This window comes from Camellia sinensis, chromosome 14 (assembly GCF_055761805.1).
Source record: "Camellia sinensis isolate YWXY chromosome 14, ASM5576180v1, whole genome shotgun sequence".
NCBI lineage: Eukaryota > Viridiplantae > Streptophyta > Magnoliopsida > Ericales > Theaceae > Camellia > Camellia sinensis.
This window is the reverse complement of record NC_138974.1, coordinates 49,023,336-49,043,272: the sequence shown is the minus strand read 5'-3', so window position 1 is coordinate 49,043,272 and position 19,937 is coordinate 49,023,336. Positions and strand designations below refer to the sequence as shown.

General features: G+C 32.9%; 2 protein-coding genes across 3 annotated transcripts; one reads left to right on the top strand and one right to left on the bottom strand.

Annotated features, from left to right (window-relative positions):
• Nucleotides 1–3,708: 3,708 nt before the first annotated feature.
• Nucleotides 3,709–5,902, top strand: LOC114313197 (uncharacterized). The gene is made up of 3 exons (XM_028259569.2): nt 3,709–4,327; nt 5,188–5,336; nt 5,415–5,902. Exons 1-3 carry the CDS (start codon nt 3,960–3,962, stop codon nt 5,447–5,449), a joined length of 552 nt encoding a protein of 183 aa, XP_028115370.2. The 5' UTR covers nt 3,709–3,959; the 3' UTR covers nt 5,450–5,902.
• Nucleotides 5,903–6,219: 317 nt separating this feature from the next.
• LOC114313183 (cyclin-C1-2) lies at nt 6,220–12,765 on the bottom strand. 2 transcript variants are annotated; one of them, XM_028259553.2, is made up of 9 exons: nt 12,570–12,765; nt 12,306–12,412; nt 10,562–10,601; nt 9,696–9,740; nt 8,609–8,727; nt 8,397–8,511; nt 7,500–7,544; nt 6,881–7,031; nt 6,220–6,639 (listed from the first exon to the last, which is right to left on the bottom strand). In XM_028259553.2, exons 1-9 carry the CDS (start codon nt 12,599–12,601, stop codon nt 6,535–6,537), a joined length of 759 nt encoding a protein of 252 aa, XP_028115354.2. In that variant the 5' UTR covers nt 12,602–12,765; the 3' UTR covers nt 6,220–6,534. The 2 variants fall into 2 exon arrangements, with proteins under 2 accessions (XP_028115354.2, XP_028115358.2); XM_028259557.2 differs by having other exon boundaries at nt 6,881–7,028.
• Nucleotides 12,766–19,937: the final 7,172 nt, after the last annotated feature.

The window sequence follows — 19,937 nt, the reverse complement described above, 5'->3', positions numbered from 1 at the left end:
AAACTAGGCCGATATAAAAATTGAAATTTACCTTCTTTTAGAGACTGACACAAATTCCGATCAATGAGTAGATAATTTTTTCCCATGATCACTTTTTTCCTTCACCTCAAAGGCATTTTTGGAGCAACCTCCTTAGTTATATCCCCTCTAAACCTACTGCCACTATCTACAAGGCTACAACAGAACCTTGAAGCCAAGATGGGCTACTTTTACCAGCATCAACATCTTGAGCAGAACTACTACCCTCACCACAATTTGCAAGGCAAGGTATTGCTTGACTCTTCTTCGGTGAAGCAACCTTCTTTTCTAAATCTTCGTCGATAAAATGTGGACCATTTTTTAGAGATCGCTAGACAGATTCCCAATCAAAACAAAAAATCATCACAAAGGGTATCTTTGATTAAAGCTATTTCAAATCGGTCCTGAGAGGGTAATTTTTGGGAAAAATTGGGCCGAGCTGTGAGTTGGGCTTTGTGGTCCAAAGTGCGAAGGACTAAGTAAAAAGGCCGTAATGATTACTTCGGCCCAATAGAAATGGTTACTCCGGCCCAAAAATTATAAAGTTACTTCGGTTCAAGAATAGTAAAGCTACTTTAGTCCGGGCAAGTTGGAGCTAGGCCGGTCTCGGAGTTAGTCCGATCGGGATATATCTTGAATAGGTCGGTCTAGCAGTATCTTTGAGTTAGACCGACCTAGGAGTTATACCGATCGCGACTTGTTAAGATTGGTTCAACCGTGCTATGGGTTGAGCAGAGGAGAACCGAGATGAGGAGTAAAAACAGAGCCGAACTAAGAAAAGTTTGGCCTACTCGGCGGCTCTACAAAGCCAGGTTTATCTCAGTCAAATGACAGTTCGGCCGTAATGAAAACCATCCCACTTGGTTTAAGCAGTGGGGGGGGGTGTAAAAGGATAAACATTATCCTTAGGAGTATGAATCCTAGGAGGACTCTGCATGGAGGAATAAAAGTCCTACTAGGATTGGGCCACTCGAAACTTATAAAAGCTCACAAATATCACCTTGGTGGAGGTAACATAACACAATACAATTTTGCTTCCTGAATACATTGAGCTTTGTCTATTTGTCAAGTTTTCTGACTTAGGCATCGGAGAGGTTTCCGGCACACACCCGCCGGCTAGCTCACATTTGTGTTTTCAGGTGACAAAGCGACGTCGTACGGAGGAGCGTGGACTTAGACAGGATTATACGAGGAGAATTATTTCTTCCCCGTACAGGTCCATATATGAGAACATGTCTTGTGGTGACATAGATCTCCTATTGTTTGGACTACAATCTGAATCAAGGGCAATAACTTTACCTTTCTCTTCCCTTGACAATCGCCTAGTGGCCGGCCCAACGTTAAGAAGGAATCCCTTTTTCAACATAGATACCAAATACCCCAAAACACACAGATAGAAAACACAAACAAGGACAGATGCCTAACTAACAATGACTATAGAAAAAGGATAACTCACAAAGCAAAGAGCTAAAATAGGAAAAACAACCAACACTAAAGAAACTGCCTTCGATTGGGAAGGCAAGATTGAGGCTTTTTTCGGTTATTTTAGTCATAAAAAATAAAATAGTTTTTTTAATCCAATAAGACAAAACATCACATCGAACCCAAAATCATTATATTTTTTCTCTCACAAAAAAACTAAAAAAGCCAAAAGCCAAAAACCCTTCCCAAACTAAGCTTTTTAGCCCCAGGTTACAATAGCCAAAAAAGCCAAAAAGCCAACTCACTTCACACCTAGAAATCTCCCTACAAAAACAAGCCAAAAAAGATTCTAAAGGTCAAGGGGAAAAGTTTAGATCGTCAAAAACGTAGCCAACGAAGAGAAAACTAGGATCTGTTGTGAAAAATAAAAGAGAAGGACTAGATCTGCAATGCAACAGCTAAGATCGATATTGAAAGAACAAAAAATAGGGAAAGAAAAGAAGAAGAGAACAGATCGACAAGTAAAAGGGAGGAAAAGATCGGTTAACGTCGAAGAATGGATGCCTTCATCGACTCAAAGCATAGTCAACTTTGCTTTCGTTTGGCAAGAGCTAAAATGGGACTTTTTGGCTAAAATAGTCACAAAAAAGACAAAATATGTTTTTTAACCCAATAAGATAAAATGTCATATCTAAATCATAATTATTTTATTTTTTTCTGCCACAAAAATCAAAAAGTCTATCACAAATAAGATTTGTTAGCCCTAAGCTAAAAAAATCAAAAAACCAACCCACATTCCAAACGAATCCTTTAATACAGATGAGCTGCCGGAAATCTCTTTTCTAAACCCTAGACCACCGAAAATTGTTTTTGTTATTATTTTTTTGTTTTCATGGTTAAGTTAAGAAAACTTCTTATTTGTTCTAAATTACTTTTAGTTATTTTCATTTTTCTACAATTTCAATATAATAAATTTTGTGGTTGATTGAGACGTTTTAAATTATTTTGCATAATATTAATATATAAATAAATAAAGTTTTTCGATTCGTGTCAAAATATTCCTAATTTTTTTAGTAGTGCACTTGAAGAGATGATTTTAAGCTACCATACCTAAAAGCTTGTGACTTTTGAAATGTCTTAGATCATCTCCAATCCTGAACCAAACCTGGCATCAAATTTAAAATTTGGTGAAAAAAGTACCTTTTTATGCTCCAACGATTTCACCAAATTGCTATCAAATCGAGATTTCACCAAACGTTTCACCAAAATGAGGACAGGCTATGCATTTCACCAAAATACTGTGCATGACCGTTGGGGAGACCAACCGGTCGACCAGCCGGTTGACCACCAAATGGTTTAAACAGTTCCAAAAAAAAGGTTCAAACAGTTAAAAAAAAAAATTCGCCTTACCGGTCGACCACTAAACGGTGTAAACAGTTCAAAAAAATTGGTTCAAACAGTTCCAAAAAAAAAAAAAATTCCTCTTACCGGTCGACCAACCGATTGTTCCCGAAACAAATTTGATAAAAAGTGAAGCGTTGGAGCCAGTAGTATCATATTGAGAAAAGCATTCTTTTTTTTATCAAATTTAATGAAAAAAAGAAATTCAAGGTTAGAGATGCTCTTAGAGCATCTCCAACGGTGTAGCAAATGTTTCACCAAATCTGAGTCGAAAGTGGGTCATTTCCTTAATTTGATACTTCACGCTCCAACGGTTCAACATCGAATCCATTTCATCAAATTTGCGTTGGTCAACCGGTTGGTTGACCGGCCGGTCAACCGGTAAGGGCAAAAAAATTTTTTTTTTTTTTTTTTTTTTTACCTGTTTGAGCCTTTTTTTTTGAATTTTTTGAACTTTTGGTGGTCGACCGGGTGGTCAACCGGCCGGTCGACCGGGTGGTCGACCACCTAGGCAAAAAAATTTTTTTTTTTTTTTTTGAATGGTTTGAACCTTTTTGTGAACTGTCTGAACTTTCTCCGGGGCGACCGGTTGGTTAACCGGTTGGTCAACCGGATGGTCGACCCGTTCCTCTCATCCCAACGGTTAGGAACAGTGCTTTGGTGAAATGCTTCGCCTGTACTCAGTTTGGTACCATTTTTGCTGAATTCTGGATTTGATATCGATTTGGTGAAACCGTTGGAGCTTCAAAAAGTGACTTTTTCACCAAATTTTAAATTTGATGCCAGATTTAGTTCACCGTTGGAGATGGTCTTAGGTGTGCTTTAAATGAATTTTTTAAGTACTTCAACAACTGGAAATTCGTTGTGTGGAAAGAGTAATTAAAGTCTTTTAAGAGAAAGAGTCCAATCTAGCCATGACCAAAAGACTCTTGAATTTTTAAATCTTAAAAAAAAAAAAGTTAGATGGTAATCTAAAAATAATTTAGTAAAAAAATGGAAAAAAAAATCAAAGCACTTGTATATTTCCATATAATTTTCTTTTCTTAAGACAGAAATCATTTTTAAAAATCAAAAAATATATTTTTGACTATTTATGATTTCTAATTAAAAGTTCTCAAATGAAAGAGAAAGAGAAAAGAGAAATTAGGATCAGAAATGGTAGAAGCCCTGGAATTTTAGCCCTAAAAAAAGGGGTTTTCTTTCCCACCGAAACTCACATAGAAATGGATTCTTCACCGCCATGCGGACCATGGAAGCCATGCTTACACCACCACCACCACCACCACCACTTGTTCCTCTGCCCTATTCCACTCCCTCACCACCACCACCACCACCACCTTCATATTTCACCACAGTGCCCACATCACAGCTACCTTCTCCAACCAAACAGCCACTCCCTTGCAAGCCCTATCTTTCTCCCTTTGCCTAACCAATCGAACTTGCAGGTTTCTGGGTTACGCCAAACTTACCCCCCTTCGGATGCCCCGTAAGTGCTCCTTCAATTTTGTTCTCTATCGCTTTTTTTATTCGGTGTCTTTTTTTCCTTTTCTTTTTTTATGCATCTAATTGTGCTTGGTTGTGTTCGAACTAGGGTTTTGCATTGGACTTGCAGCGAATCAGATTGAATTGCTCAAATTGTTGGGCTTTTTTTTCTTTCTATTAATTGTTGTTTTTGATGACAAGTCGAAAACGTGTTCGTATTGTGTTGGATATTTGAATGTTCGGTTTTAATTCAGTTGGGTTAATTCGAATTCACATTCATATGCCAACACTCGGATGTCCATTCAAAGTTACGTCTTATTTGGTTTTTATGCGTTGAAATCCTTTGAAGCACACTCGTTTGGGAACATGCTAATTTAGTAATTTTTTGGTTATTTGGCTAAAAAGGTAGGTAAAAAAAACTTGTATGTTTGGGATGACTTTTTGGCTAATTACGAAAAGATGTGCAAAAAGTAGAGAGAAAAGAGAATCTTTGACTTTTTGGTATGGGTTGTTGGCTTTTTGACTAATTTAGTAACTTTTTGACTAATTGGCTAAAATAGCCTCTTGCCAAACGATCTTATCTAAAACACAAGGAACTTTCTTTATTCGATTTCAATGGAGTGTCCAAAAATCAGATTTTGTTTTTTTAATGTCATTTGTTCTTTGGTTTACAAATTACAAGAGAATGTGAAAAGAGGAAAGACTTAAAAAGTTTGAATTTTGCAACTTTGGAGACTTGAGAAACTGGGAATTCCTTTTGACTGTAGTCTGTAAGCAGAGTCTAGTTGAGTTTCTCATAGTTTTTTTTTTTTTTTTTTTCTTTCAAATGCCACTTCATTCAATTCCATTTTGGCTGTTTGATAGGATGATGCGAGAGGAGGAGGGGTACGAGGAGGGAGTGGTAGAGGAAGATGAAGATGAAGATGAAGATGAAGATGAAGAAGACCCTGTTTTTGTTTTGACTGATGAATGGAAGGAGTTCTTTGCAAAATCTGAAGCTAAAAGGAAATTAGGTAAGCTGATTCCTCTGCTTTATCTTAATAATTTTCTTTGAAACATTGTCTCTAATCATCTACGTGAATTGTGCACAGCAAAGAAGCAGGCTAGAAAAAAGGGAAAAGTATAGGCCGAGAACTTGGAAGCATTCTTGATCATTCATTCAGTCATTCTTCAAGTGAGAGGTGGTGCTGGGAGATTCAGAATTCTGTGAAGGAATGACTCAGAGCCTTCTTGTTTTGGGGACAGTCTAGTGGGAGGGATGGTGAAGACGGTGATGAAGCTGCATGAGACACTTGCACGATTTTGTTTTTATCCCCAAGTTGTACAATTTTATTTATTTATTTTTGTTACATCTCTCATTCTTTTTTCTTTTTGAGATCAAATTCAGAGTATCCATTGATTTTCAGTTTGCTTCTCAAGGTTCTGTGTGATGTGAAAAGCTGTGTTTAAAGTCATAATCAGACTTATTTAGCTTCTTCTGCTATACTCTTGAAATGCTTCATCCATGTAAACAATATTTGATGATGCAAAAGATTTTATAGTGTTCAATAAAATTTGTTTTAACTAAATTCAAGTTAAATCAGTTGTTTGTCAATAAGGGCAGTGGATTTATCCACATCACAATATGATTATTTTTGTGTAGTGGATTACTTATATGCACATGTATTTCTGGTACGTGGCTTGCTGATAAATCAAACTGTTCTAATTCCCAAATTAGTGCTCAAACTCCTTTCCATGTCAATTAGTAAGGGTTTTTTTTTTTTTTTGTGTGTGCGCGCGCATGGGATGTTATGTTCGTTTTCTAGAATGAACCCATTGCATTATGAATCAAAAGAATTATGAGCAGCTCAGGAGGAACAAAAGGTATGCAAATAAATACAACTACTCTCAAAGTACTTGACCAAATCAACTAGGCTCATTAATTTCAAGATTCTAAGTTAACACCATTCTTGCCTCATTGAGAGCATATATGTTCAAAGAAACAATTGCACATGCAAAAACATAACAATGGATTCTTGCCGAATGAATCCAGTTAAATTAAAATGTCTGCTATCTTGCATAGCCCATAAAGCTCCCGAGTGACATTACAGAATTGAACAGATCAACCTTTCAGAGAAAATGTTATGCTGCTCAAAGCATATCCTTCGTTTCAGCACAGCAATGGGTTGATACCCTCCTTCCCATTGACGTGTAGCTGACTAGCCCAACCTTCTACTGTCTTAAAGCAAGCTTGTTCATTGAGGCATTAATTCTCTCCTCTGTGATCATTTTGTGGCTGTCATAGAAATCTAGTATCTCCATTGCAATATTTTTCACCTGTCAAAACATAAAACACATCAAAGATTTAGGATGAGGAGAAATAAATCGTTTTCTAAACTTCATAGTGACAACCATAAAATGCACTCCATGGAACTCGAATGGAGCCCTTCAAGCTCCATTGCCACTACGCAATTCACGCATGAAGAGGAGCACTCAGATGTATCAATAATGTGAGAGAGAGAGAGAGAGAGAGAGAGAGAGGCTATGACATGGTGAATACTCGGGTTTAAAGGCTTACCACATTCATCTCAACTCGAAGCTCTTCAAACCATGCAGTGCTCTCTTTATCTTTGAGCACGCTTGCAACATATATGCAAGCTAATGCAATCAAGTGTGGAGGATGAATGAGAATTAGATCCATCTTGTATGTGTCATTAACAAGTCCCCTGCTGGTTTAAAATGCCAGAGTGAGCTCAACAAAGTTTTAAATTGACCATGGCATTTAATGAACCAAAGGAAAAATTCTGCAAGACAAACATTAGACTACTCTTTTAAAGAATAGAATGCTCACAAAACATTATTTTCTCTCTTAATATCAATTCTTCCTTTTTATAACATTATTTTTTCTCTTTTTGATGAAGAATGAACAGAGTAGAACTTTGTCAGAAGAACAAAACAACATAATCAGGTAACCAACCAATTCTTCTTGAGTTATTAATTCAAACTTTACTATGCACTTAGCACAGTTGCAGAATGGGTGTCAGTAGCAGGTCAAGCAATGGAGAAGAAAATTACTTTGAACCTTTAAAGTGACTTTTTTATTAAAAAAAATATAAGAAAACCAAAAGAACCAAGAATGCTAAGACATTTTTAAACAACTACCAGAAAGTTAAATACAGTGATGATTTGGTTTTTACCAACATATCTGAGTTAAATCATTCATGCCAGCATCCTGAAGCAACCTGCCAAGAAAAATATAAAAAATATAAAAAATAAAAAGAAGAAGAGGAAGGGGATGAGACAAAGAAGACAAAACGAAATCGCAACTCAAATGTTATTTTAAGGAAAGTCTGATTTGCTAGCAAGCCTAGCATCACGAGGAAGACCAACTAGAGGTGGCTTCAAGGTATGCACCCAGGCCCAGCAAAAAGCATCCACATATCCTGAGGTAGCTTAGAGTTGGTTTGAGGCACTAAAAATTCCAACCCATGGCGTCCTACAATTCTATTCCTACCAGAATCTCATAAAGCTACCTGATAAATCTAGAGAAGTTGCAAATGGATTGGAAATAATTACAAGCATTGAATTTTAGCAGGAACATAACAAGTTCATTTAAAAGGCTGATGGGGAATCTCGGGGAGATGGTTGTGCTGACTTTATAGACAATGTAACAAAGTAGATCAAGCTAAAGCACACTAACCTCATGATATTCATTTATCTTGAATAGAGAGTCAGAGACATACGGCATGGCCTCATACCCACAAAATGTCGTGTCATATTAGAGAACGGGTTGAGATTACTTTTGTTTAAGGACTCATCATGAAATTAGCCACAGGAGCAAAAAGAGTTTGAAAGGAAAAAAGGCCCCAGGGGATGGCATATGCTTATAGAAGAAATGAGTAGGAACCACATGTGATGACTACTAGAATGTACCAAAGTGGGGAAATCAAGCATGCTATTTCGTCAAGTGAAGTGTTAAATTTTGGGAGAAAACATCAAAATGGGGATGGTCAAACCATTTTAAACAAATGCAGTCTTGTAACATGTTTGTCAAGTGTATTGCAATGCAATCTTTAACATGAAGAAATACTTACTGAGGTAATGCACGGTAAGGATGGAATACAACTAGATAATAGTTGAGTGCTTCCAAAATCTTCATTTCCATCTCAAGTATGTCCTTTATTTCATATCTATACCTCTCATCCAAATCTGCAACACAAAAATGGCAGGTGCTCGGCAGCTACATTTGAATTCTAAGATAATTAAATGACAAATCTAAGACTGGCTCAATATAACAAGTGTTTACATATTTTTTTGATGTAAAATACAAGCAGCCTAGCCTGCACTGTGCTTTCTTCAGCTTTTGATGCCAAGTACAAGCAGGTTGGAGCCACCAGACGTGGATCATATTCAGTCATACTTTTCCTGAAGCATGAAGAGAGATAATTCTTAGCAAGCTATGTCATAAGATTTAAAATATGCTTGAATGAGATAATTCTTAGCAAGCTATGTCATAGGGTTTAAAATATGCTTGAATGTGCTTCATAATGAAACACTCTGAAGATGCTAATATATGCAGCAACCTGTTAGAGTTGAAGATGCTAATAAAAATAAAACCACCATCACACACCCACAAATCAGAGAGGATCCTCCCATCCAAAGTAGAAACCATGATGTAATACGCAACATAATGAAACTAATTTAGTTTTCTTTTTAATGAGGAGAACGTTGGGTTGGGGCAATTGTTTCACGGTTGCACCTGATCTTTTTTCTTCTTTTTTTTTTCCTTCCCATTTTAGTTTATTTGTTTTTGTATGCCACGTTTAATTGATATGAATTTGTTGTCTATTAAATTTTCACATCTTTATGGAGTTCTTATAGTCCCTATATTTTCTTTTCTTTTAAAAAAATAAAATGTGTGTGTGTGTGTGTGTTCCAAAAGAAAACAAAAAGAACAAGAAAAAAGGATTGTATTGTGGTTAAAGGGTGCCTCTCCCATTTAAAAGTCATATAATAGTATTGGGACGACTCCTCAAAGCAAGTTTGGTATGTGCTTTCAAGTAGTCTGTTTCTGTTTGCCTTTTCACTGATGGAGTTCACAAAAATATATATAAACAAATAAATATTGGTTCATACCACCAACTGTGTGCAAATGCATTAGATGTTAACTTCTCTCACTCTCAAACCTCAAATTTTTTATTTCACTCAACACTTGTAAGTGTTTACATAGCATGGGTTCTGAAACAATTAAATGCATGCATGACATATAAGCATCACAAATTCACAAATAACTGAGATAAAATACAAGAACAGTTAATATGAAGCAAAGGCCAGTGGTGTTTGGCCACTAGTAGAGCATTTTTTTCCCTATGTCAGGAAATTGTTCGATATACCTGGTATATACACGTCTCATGTACGCAACAGCAGTGGCTACAACCCTGAAAGATTGACCAACAGATTAGAGATGACATCAACTTGCAGTTATCATGAATGTGCTGAAATGTTTTTATGAGGTTCAAGAATGTCGAAATTAATTTTCGGTTATGATTATGATGGATGAAATCTGACAGACAAATTAATAACATTGCAGGAATGCTAATTATTTTCAGGAACAACAGAAGCAAAATTTCATGGTATGTAGTTAATATTACAATTATGTGAACGTGTTCCAGTAGTAATGACTAATATCTTCAAGTGAGTAAGAAACTGATTAAGAGGCTTGGACGGGAGAAACAATTGCACCAATGGAACATCGACCAGCCAACTCAAACTCAAGCAAAATTCATCAACATCAGGTTTTTCAGCCGTGTTCACTCAATAAATTATTTTAAGAACCCATGACTTTAATCATAAAATACACACTCTGTGTATGCCTGATGGAACTCAATTAAATGCCTTTTAATTGAAACATTGAAGTAAGGTATTTGGGGAGAAATCATTAACAATTTAAAAACCAAACAATAACCACTTCAAACCAGTTCTAAATATTTAAAATGCTTTCAGGATCAGTTTTAAAAGATTTTGCACATCCTTGCACGGAGTGGTTCCCGTGATATAACAAGGAACTACAATAAGTTTATACTACCTCCTAAACCTTGATAACAGAAAATACCAAGTGATTGGTTGCATCTAACACTGATGACAATCTGATATTATTCATTATAGCTTGCAATATATATGTATATATTTCCCTCTGGAAGGAATCTACAATGTACATATTTGGCAAATAGTATAAACAACAACAAAAATGAAGTCAAACCTTTGTCTCACTTTCACACTTTGAGCCAATCTCCCAATGTCTGGACAAAAAAAATATATATAAAAATAAAAAAAAAAAGAATAAGAGAAAAAGAAGATTGAGAGAGAGAGAGAGAGAGAGAAAGAGATCAGAAAATGCAAGGCAAGATTATCAACTGTGATGCATGCATACTTGTCAGTGACTTTTTTATATGATTATCAGGCACACAAGTTCCAACAATTGATTTTACATGATAAAAGGTTGCTTAGTAGAGCATAAAAAGGTAAGATCCAAGAAGAAAAGTTGCTATTAATTTCCTGCAAATATTCAGCAATATATAATGAATTGTTGGTTCTAAACATTTGAGAATATAACCCAAGCTTCATTCTAAATGACCATCTCAAGCAAAACAACAAAAACGCATACCATCATGTCAGCTAAAACTCTTCATACTAAATTCTATAAGACATGAGAGGAACACTACGGCCTTGTTTGGTTTAACTCTCAAAACACAATTTTTGAAAAAAAAAATTAAAAATTTTGTTTGGTTGAAAATTTTTTGAAAAAAAATTTCAAAACCACTTTCTCTCTCTTACACATCAATCAATCACTTTTTCTCTCTCCTCTCTCCTTTTCAATCACTTTTTCTCTCATACACATCTACTCAACTACAACAAAATATCAAATCATCCCAAACTTCCCTACTCCAAAACTATTTCCAAAATATACAACCAAACAAACCAAACAAACCAAAAAAATTTCTAAACTCTTTCCCCAAAAAAATTTTTGAAAATTTTTCTCCCAAAACCAAACTAAACACACTCTACGTGTCCATGTAAGACTCACCATACCCAGAAAATAATGGGACAGTATCAAATCTATATTATATATAGATTCGATATCCAAATATTATATATAGATTTGAATCTATCTATGCACTTGTAAGAAATATGTACTTAAAAACAAAAGATTCTATAATGGAATCTAAATGCCCTAGTAAGAGTCGAGAATCGAGATATCCAAAGAAACGAAAAAGAATTTCACATTTCATTCCATCCGTTTGCATTTAAGAAATCAAACTACACATTCCAATTCATCAGCAAGTACGAGTTTCAAATGAAAATAAGATTTTATTCATAAGGAATTCTTCAACAAACCCTGATACAATTGATAAAGGTGATCCATTTCAAAAACTTATCTTCAACTCATACTAGCAAAAAGAAAATTAAGGCAATTTAGCAAGTCTTCCTCTCTTCTATTTCAAAAAGTTGTGTATGTTTGCTTGACTAGGCCATGTTTGGCAATTGGCTAAAATAGCCAAAAAGTCAACTATTTATCTCTACTTTCTTACATGTCTCTCTGCACGTCTTTCGTAAAAAGCCAAAGAGACAACTAAAATAGTCAACTCCCAAATGAGCCTTAACTTGATTCTAGGAGCCCATATGAATTAAACTGATGTTTTCCACATACAAGCCATAACATAACCCCAGAAAACAAACGAAGCTTACAGATAATAAATTGCAGAAAAGCAAATTTTATAGAGTAAAAAAACCACAAAGATTATTCCTGAAGAATACCCAATTGAGAGTAATTTCGTATAATAGCCTAAAATTGCAGAAACTAGATAAAAACCATGGAAAGAAGCTTGGAACCCATCAGGATTACCATGAAACAACCAGAATTTATATACAGGAGCTGAAACCCAGTTGATGATTACAATTATGTATATGTGTGTGTGTGGATGAGAGAGAAAGTAAATACATACAATTGGCCATGTGCATCTTAATGATCTTGAAATCTTCAAGAGTGATGCCCTTTTCCCTATCAAGGGGCTGCACAACATCCACCTCTTCCTGGTCCAATAGCTGTTTGCTATAAAACAAAACAATTTTAAAAAATAAATCAAATCGATCAAACGAAATCAAAACATAAATGAATAAATCAAAACAAACACAAAAACTAATATTTAAAAAAATAAAAAAATAAAAAAACCCCAAGATTGGGAAGGAGATGAGTCTGAAACACTCACTAGTGCGATGAAGTCCAGAAATTGGCAGCCATCTTTTCCTGATTTTGTTTGCAGAGATTGAAACTAGATTTGCTTCAATTGCGAATAATCACATGAAACTTTCATCGACGTTTTTGTCTCTCGCGACTCTCTCATTCCTCTTTTTTTCATTTTTTAGGTAAATTACAAACTCATCCCTTATATTTGTTTAAATTACGATTTATTCCATATAGTTTGGAAAATTATAAATATTATTTAGGGTAAATTACACTGACACCCCGTAAGGTTTAGGTTTATTACAATTCCTCCCCTCACCTTTTGGAAATTACATCTCCCCTGAGGTTTAAAGTTTCATTACAGATTCTCCCTTCAGTAATTTATTTTTTTTAAATACCAAATTTGCCCTCATTGAGTAAATTACATTGACACCCCTCACATTTTAGAAATTACAATCCCCTCCCTAAAATTTAAAGTAGCATTATCAATTGCCCCATCGGTTAGTATTAGTTGGAAAAAAAAATTCATTGAAAAAAAATTAATTGGAAAAAAAATTAATTGAAAAAAAAATTTGTTAGTAAAATTTTTAAATTTTTGTTTAAAAACTAACATAAACTCATTTTTTGAATTTACGTTTTTTTTCTCAAATTTACAAACTGAGACAAGCATTTATAAACCAAAAAAATTATCAAACAAGTTTTTATGACATTTTTTTTAATTTTTGTAAATATAAATTGAAAATTGAAAACGAAATAGTTACCAAACATGCTTCGGATAGTAAAAATATCGTAAAATTTACAAATAATTAAATAAGTTACCAACGTAAGAATTTACTTATCGAAATATTCTTAGACTATGTATGGTTTAATTTTTAGAATTTTTTTAAAAAAAATTAAAAATTAAAAATTATTTTGGTTAAGAAATAAAAAATAAAAATAATTATCATTTTTATATAATTTTTATCTTTCGAGTGGTTAGAAATAATTTTTTACAAATTAAATTGAAGCAGTCATACGTATGTATATAACCTACCCAAAAGTTAAAATGATAATTATTTTTTACCCTTAAATGATAATTATTTCTTATTTCTTATTTCTTAACCAAATTAATTTTTAATTTTTAAAAAAAAAAAATTCTAAAAATCAAACCATACATAACCTAAGAATATTTTAATAAGTCATTTCATACGTTGATAACTTATTTAATTATTTGTTAATTTTACCACATTTTTACCTTCTGAGGCCTGTGTGGTAACCATTTCGTTTTTAATTTTTAATTTATATTTACAAAAATTTTAAAAATTGTCATAAAAACTTGTTTGATAATTTTTTTACTTTATCAATGGTTGTCTCAGTTTGTAAATTTAAGAAAAAAACGTAAATTCAAAAAATGAGCTTATGTTGATTTTTAAACAAAAATTTTACTAACAAAATTTTACTAACAAAAATTTTTTTCAATTAATTTTTTTGTTCAATTAATTTTTTTTTCCAATTAATTTTTTTTAATGAATTTTTTTTCCAACTAATACTAACCGAGAGGGCAATTAGTAATGATACTTTAAACCTTAGAGAGGGGATTGTAATTTCTAAAATGTGAGGGGTGTCAAAGTAATTTACCTAATGAGGGTAAAATTTGTATTTAAAAATAAATAAATTGCTGAAGGGGGAAAATCTGTAATGAAACTTTAAACCTCAGGGGAAGATGTAATTTTCAAAAGGTGAGGGGGAATTGTAATAAACCTAAACCTTAGAGAGTGTCAGTGTAATTTACCCTATTATTTATAATTTATAATTTCATAATAAATTATTCATTTTATTAATAACTTATTAAGTAAATTAATAATTTTTAGTAATGTCCGAGATTTTTTTAATTAATAATTCATGTAATTTTATTATTATATAAGAGAATAGTTAAAATTTTATTTTTTTAATTAATTTTGTTAAATAAAAAATTCAAATAATAAAACATTTATAATTTTTCAAATCACAAGAGATAATTTATATTTTAAATAAATCTCATAAGTTATATCTGCAATTTAACATTTTTTACTTACTTTTTGGGTGACTAGAAGAGTTTAAGGTTAGCATTGGATTAAAGTTTTAGATTGAAAAAGAAGAAAAAAACAACATGAAGGGTGCTCATGAATAGTGTTAGTTCGGATGGCCTCTCATCCATCATTTGTATGAATTTAGGCTGATTAAAAAAAAATAAATTTGCATCTATCCATTTAGGCCCCGTTTGTTTTGGGTTATAGCAAGGGGATTAGGATTACTAGTACCTTGGGATTAGTATATGGGGTGTTTGTTTTGAGAGATAGCCTTGGGACTATTAATACCTTGGGACTAACTAATACCTTGGTATTACTAATACCTTGTTTGTTTTGAGAGATAAGGAGGGTATTACTAATACCTTGGTATTACTAATACCCTTGGGGAGGGGATTCATAGTGAGGAGGTAGAGATGGTATTAGAAAAATAGTGAGGGGATTAGAAATTTTTTTATTTTTTTTTATTTTTTATATATTGGAAATTTTTTTTAAAATATAATTTTTAATTTTTTATATTTTTTTATTTGTTTTATTATTTTATATAAAAATAATTTAACAATTCCTTACTACTAATCCCCTCACTATCAATCCCCTCACTACTAATCCCCTCACTATCAATCCCCTCACTAACAATCCCCTCATTATTAATCCCCTCACTATCAATCCCCTCCATTCTATCTCTGAAAACAAACGACCCTCACTAACAATCCCCTCACTATTAATCCCCTCACTATCAATCCCCTCCATTCCATCTCTGGAAACAAACGGGGCCTTAGTTAGTTGATGTAGATTAAGTAGGCTATACAGGTTGGCAGTTAGACGGAAATCGATTTGGCAATTTGAGTTTTACTATTTTTGACATTTTTTCGAATTGTTTTTCAGTAATTATTTTTACCGTTTTGGGCCTTATTTAGATCCAAATTTTTTTATTCTTCATTTTTTATAATAAAAATAGAGACCCAACTTTCATATTTCATAAACAACTAATATAATTACTAAATAAAAAGTCATTTTTTTAACACAAAAACATAAAAGTGTAACATCATTTTTCTTAACGCTGTGTTTGGTTGGGAGATTTGGAAAGCGAAAGGGAAAAGTTAGGTGAAATGTGAATAAAATATACATACTTTTCACCTAGTTTCACATTCTCTTTCCCTTTCCAAATCTCTTTCAAATCTCCCAACCAAACACAGCATAAGAGTATTTTGTGGATTGGGTTGGTGGTCTCCTATCTGCTATTCATCCGAACTTAAGCGGATTAAAAAAAATACATTCGTTTGCTCAAACTATCGGAACAGTCTATTATGTGATAGATTGATTCGAGCCATTTGGTTTTGGTGAGTGGAATGGATGCTTGCCTATCCATAAACAACAAACATCAAAGAGGGAAAGGGGAGTAGATGGTGTCAAAGAGAAAATAAGAGGGGTAACAAGAAATCAATAAAAAAAATGGTCTACGACAAGGTGATAGGAAGTATAATGGAGGAATGATGGGCAATTGCGAAAAAGAATGATATTATAGAGAGGTAAAGAGAATAAGCAGAGGCCGTTAGGAGGTAAAAGGAAAAGCGATCGCGAATGGAAGGAAAGAGGAAAGAGGGTTCAAATGATTTTATCACATTTGGCTTAAATGTGATTTTCTTACAAATTGCTCAATTCTTTTTTTTTTTTAAACAAAAAAGTAATAAATTTATGGAATTATAATTATCGAATTAATAATTTTTTTATTATAATAAATAATCTACATAGAAATTTCAATAAAATAAATTATTTAAATTATTTTATTAGATCCTCTGGACCACAACACTGAACTAAAAAAACCTAATCACATAAAGATAATTTTTGGAGTTAAATCCTAAAAGGAAACAAGGCTTCAGAGGTCACCTTTATATAGTTGGACCACTCAATTATATAGTGGTAAATCATGAACTCACGTACAGGTAAGGATTCAAATCCACACTCTTGATACTGAGTATGATTCGTCTAAACTTCAAAAATTGATCTTACCAACTATATATACTATTATCCGAATAACTAACCTAGAGAGAGTAAAAACATATAACTAACCCTAGAGTGAGTAAAAACATAAAGGGTGTGTTTGATTTGATTTTTGGAGATAAATTTTCAAAAAAGATTTTGGAGAGAGAGTTTAGAAATTTTTTTGATTTATTTGGTTGTATATTTTGAAAATAGTTTTGCAGTATGGGAGTTTTGGATGATTTAATGTTTTGTTGTAATTGAATAGATGTGTATGAGAGAAAAAGTGATTGAGAATGAAAGAGAAGAGAGAAAAAGTGATTGATTGATATATAGAAGAGGAAAAATGTTTTTGAAATTTTTTTTCTAAAATCACTAAATCAAACAAAATTTTAAATTTTTTTTTCTAAAATTTATTTTTAAAAAACAAACCAAACAAGGCCAAAATTAGGAATGGCAACGGGGCGGGGCAGGGCCGAGGATCACCCTCCCCGTCCCCGATCCCCGATCCCCAATGACCAAAACTTCCCCGTCCCCGGCCCCGATCCCCGATGGGGAAACAATCAAAGTCCCCATCCCCATCCCCAACGGGGATCGGGTTTCCTCGACCCCGAAATTCCCCGATCCTCCTCAACAGAACAAAACACAACATCATCACCACCACCAGATCAAAAAATCAATAACAGATAAAAAAAAAAAATTAACAGATTTGTTTTGTTATGGTATTTCATACAAACCCTCTACACCAAAAAAATTCGTTCAAAAAATATAAAAAAAAATTCACTTACAGATTTGTTACAGATCTGCGTTCAAAAAAAATTTAAAAAAAAAATTGCATACACAAACAGATCTGTATTCGTTCAAAAAAAAAATTTAAAAAAAAATTGTATACATACATATCTGTTACATCTGTTACATAAAAAAATTCACTTACAGATCTGTTACATCTGTATTCGTTCAGGTTTGGTTAATGGTATTTCATACAAACCCTCTACACAAAATCTGTTTCAAAACAAGATCTGTGTCGGTGGAGGACGATCGGGGGGGAGGAGGACGACGGATGAGGACGATCGGCGGAGGAGGACGATGGATTAGAACGATCGACGTCGGAGGAGGACGAACAGCGGAGGGGGCAATCGGCGTCGCAGAAAGGTGCGAGAGTGAGAGTAGAAGAGAGAGAGAGAGAGAGGAAGATAGAAGGGAGGAGAAGAGGCTGCGGTTTGGTTCAACCAAACCCTATATATGTTATATATATATACAAGGGCAAAATAGTAATTTTATATCGGGGAAAATGGGGCCGGGATTGGGGCAGGGATCGGGACTGAAACATGTATCCCCTTTCCCGGCCCGTATATCATCGGGGATTTAATTTTTAATATCACCCCAATCCATTGAGGATATTTTTCGAAAAATCACCACTCAATTCGGGATCAGAGAATCGAGTCCCTGTCAGGCCGGATTCTGATTACCATCTCTAGGCAAAATCTCAAAACTTGTGGCACAAGACTGGGCTAGACCAAGTGCATGAAAAACATTGAGGAGAGACGGTAGCGTAGCGTCCCAACAATAGTGCGTCAGCCTGTGATCAAGTGACTTGACTAGATCGATAGAAACAATTTTCTCCTTTCTTTCTTAATTTATTTATTTTGCATAAAAATCATCAATAATAGAGGGTACAGTCCCAGCAATACTATGGTTTCATTTGAGATGTGAGATATATTTTATGATTTTTTAATTTTTCTGATTACTTTAGTTTAGAGCAAAAAAATTTTGTTTGGATTGAATGTTTTGGTTTTTTAATTTTTGTAAGAAAAAAATAAAATAATTATAATTATAATTTAGATATAATATTTTATTTTATTAACTTTTTAATTTATTTTGTCATTTTATAACTATTTTAACTAAAAAATTTTACTTTAACCTATGTCAAACAAGGGTTATTCCAGCTACGATAAGGTGAGACTTGAACCCATCCTTTTTTTTTCAAGAAATCAAAGCCCCTACCACCTTGCTACAATAACAAATTTTTGTTTTTATTTCCAATGTATTAAACAAAAATAACAAATTTTTATTTACATCTGATGTACATGTTCATGGGAGTTTTTTTTTTTAATATTCTAAAAATAATAATTTAGAGAATTGACCAACTTTTCAAATTATTTAAGAAATTAACATACTTTTTGAAATTACATTTTGAAAATACAATTTTAAATTGAAATCACATTTTCAACACGCAATTTCAACTTGAAATCACATGTTGAAAATGTAATTTTATGATGATATAAATTTCACTAAGATATACTACATTTTCAATATGTGATTTCACGGTGAAATTACATGTTGAAAATATAATTTTCAATTTAAAATTATATTTTCAAAATGCGATTTTAAAAAATAAGTTAATTTCCTAAATAATTTGAAAAGTTGGTTAATTCTCTCAATTATTATTATTTTAAAATATTTTTAAAAAAAAACTCCATGTTCATGCGGCAATTATAAAATTCAGTTGAAATAATGTAACAATTTTTAATTTTTTTTTATTCCTTATCTTTTCCTCTTCCTCAAAGCCAACAAACAAATGGATAGAGCTTGTTTCGGAAGTAGGTTGACTTTTTTATTTTTTTGACTTTTTTCCTATTTATCTAGGGTTAAAAACTTTCGTTTGGGATATATTTTTTATTTTTTTTGACTTTTATATGAAAAAAAATAAAATAATTATGAATTAGATGTAATATTTTATCATATTTAATTACAATAACCTATTTTGTCCTATATAATTATTTTAGTCCAAATTTTCGTCCCAAACCAACCCAGAATAAACCATGCAGGACAATCCTACTTGATAAGCTTTAGTCATGGGCCTTATTTGGGAAGTTAGTTATTTTAATTTTTAATTATTTTAGTAGGTCAAAAATTTTATATTTAGAAAAAAATGAGATTTTTTTATTATTGGATGTGATATTTGTAAGAAAAATAATAATTATGAATTTAATATGATATTTTATTTTATTAATTATTTTAATTTAGTTTATCTTTTTATAAATTTTAATAAATAAATAAATAAAGTTTAAATTTGACTTCCCGACCAGCATAGTGACAAAAAACGTGTTTCTCACACAAATGTCATGTACTGAATGATACTTCGGCGAGAGAGGGGGAAAAAAGGTAAAAGCAAACAAATGGTGTAAAACCATTGAAGAAGATGAGCCACAAATTTTCTTTTCTGGAATAGTGTACGATTCGAGTATGTTTGAAGTGTTATCATCACTGTTGCACCAATCTAATTAATTATTAAGTCCAATAATTGCATAAAAAAGAAGGAAATTTTATTATACCACTCCCCATCATATACATTTTTAAAATATATC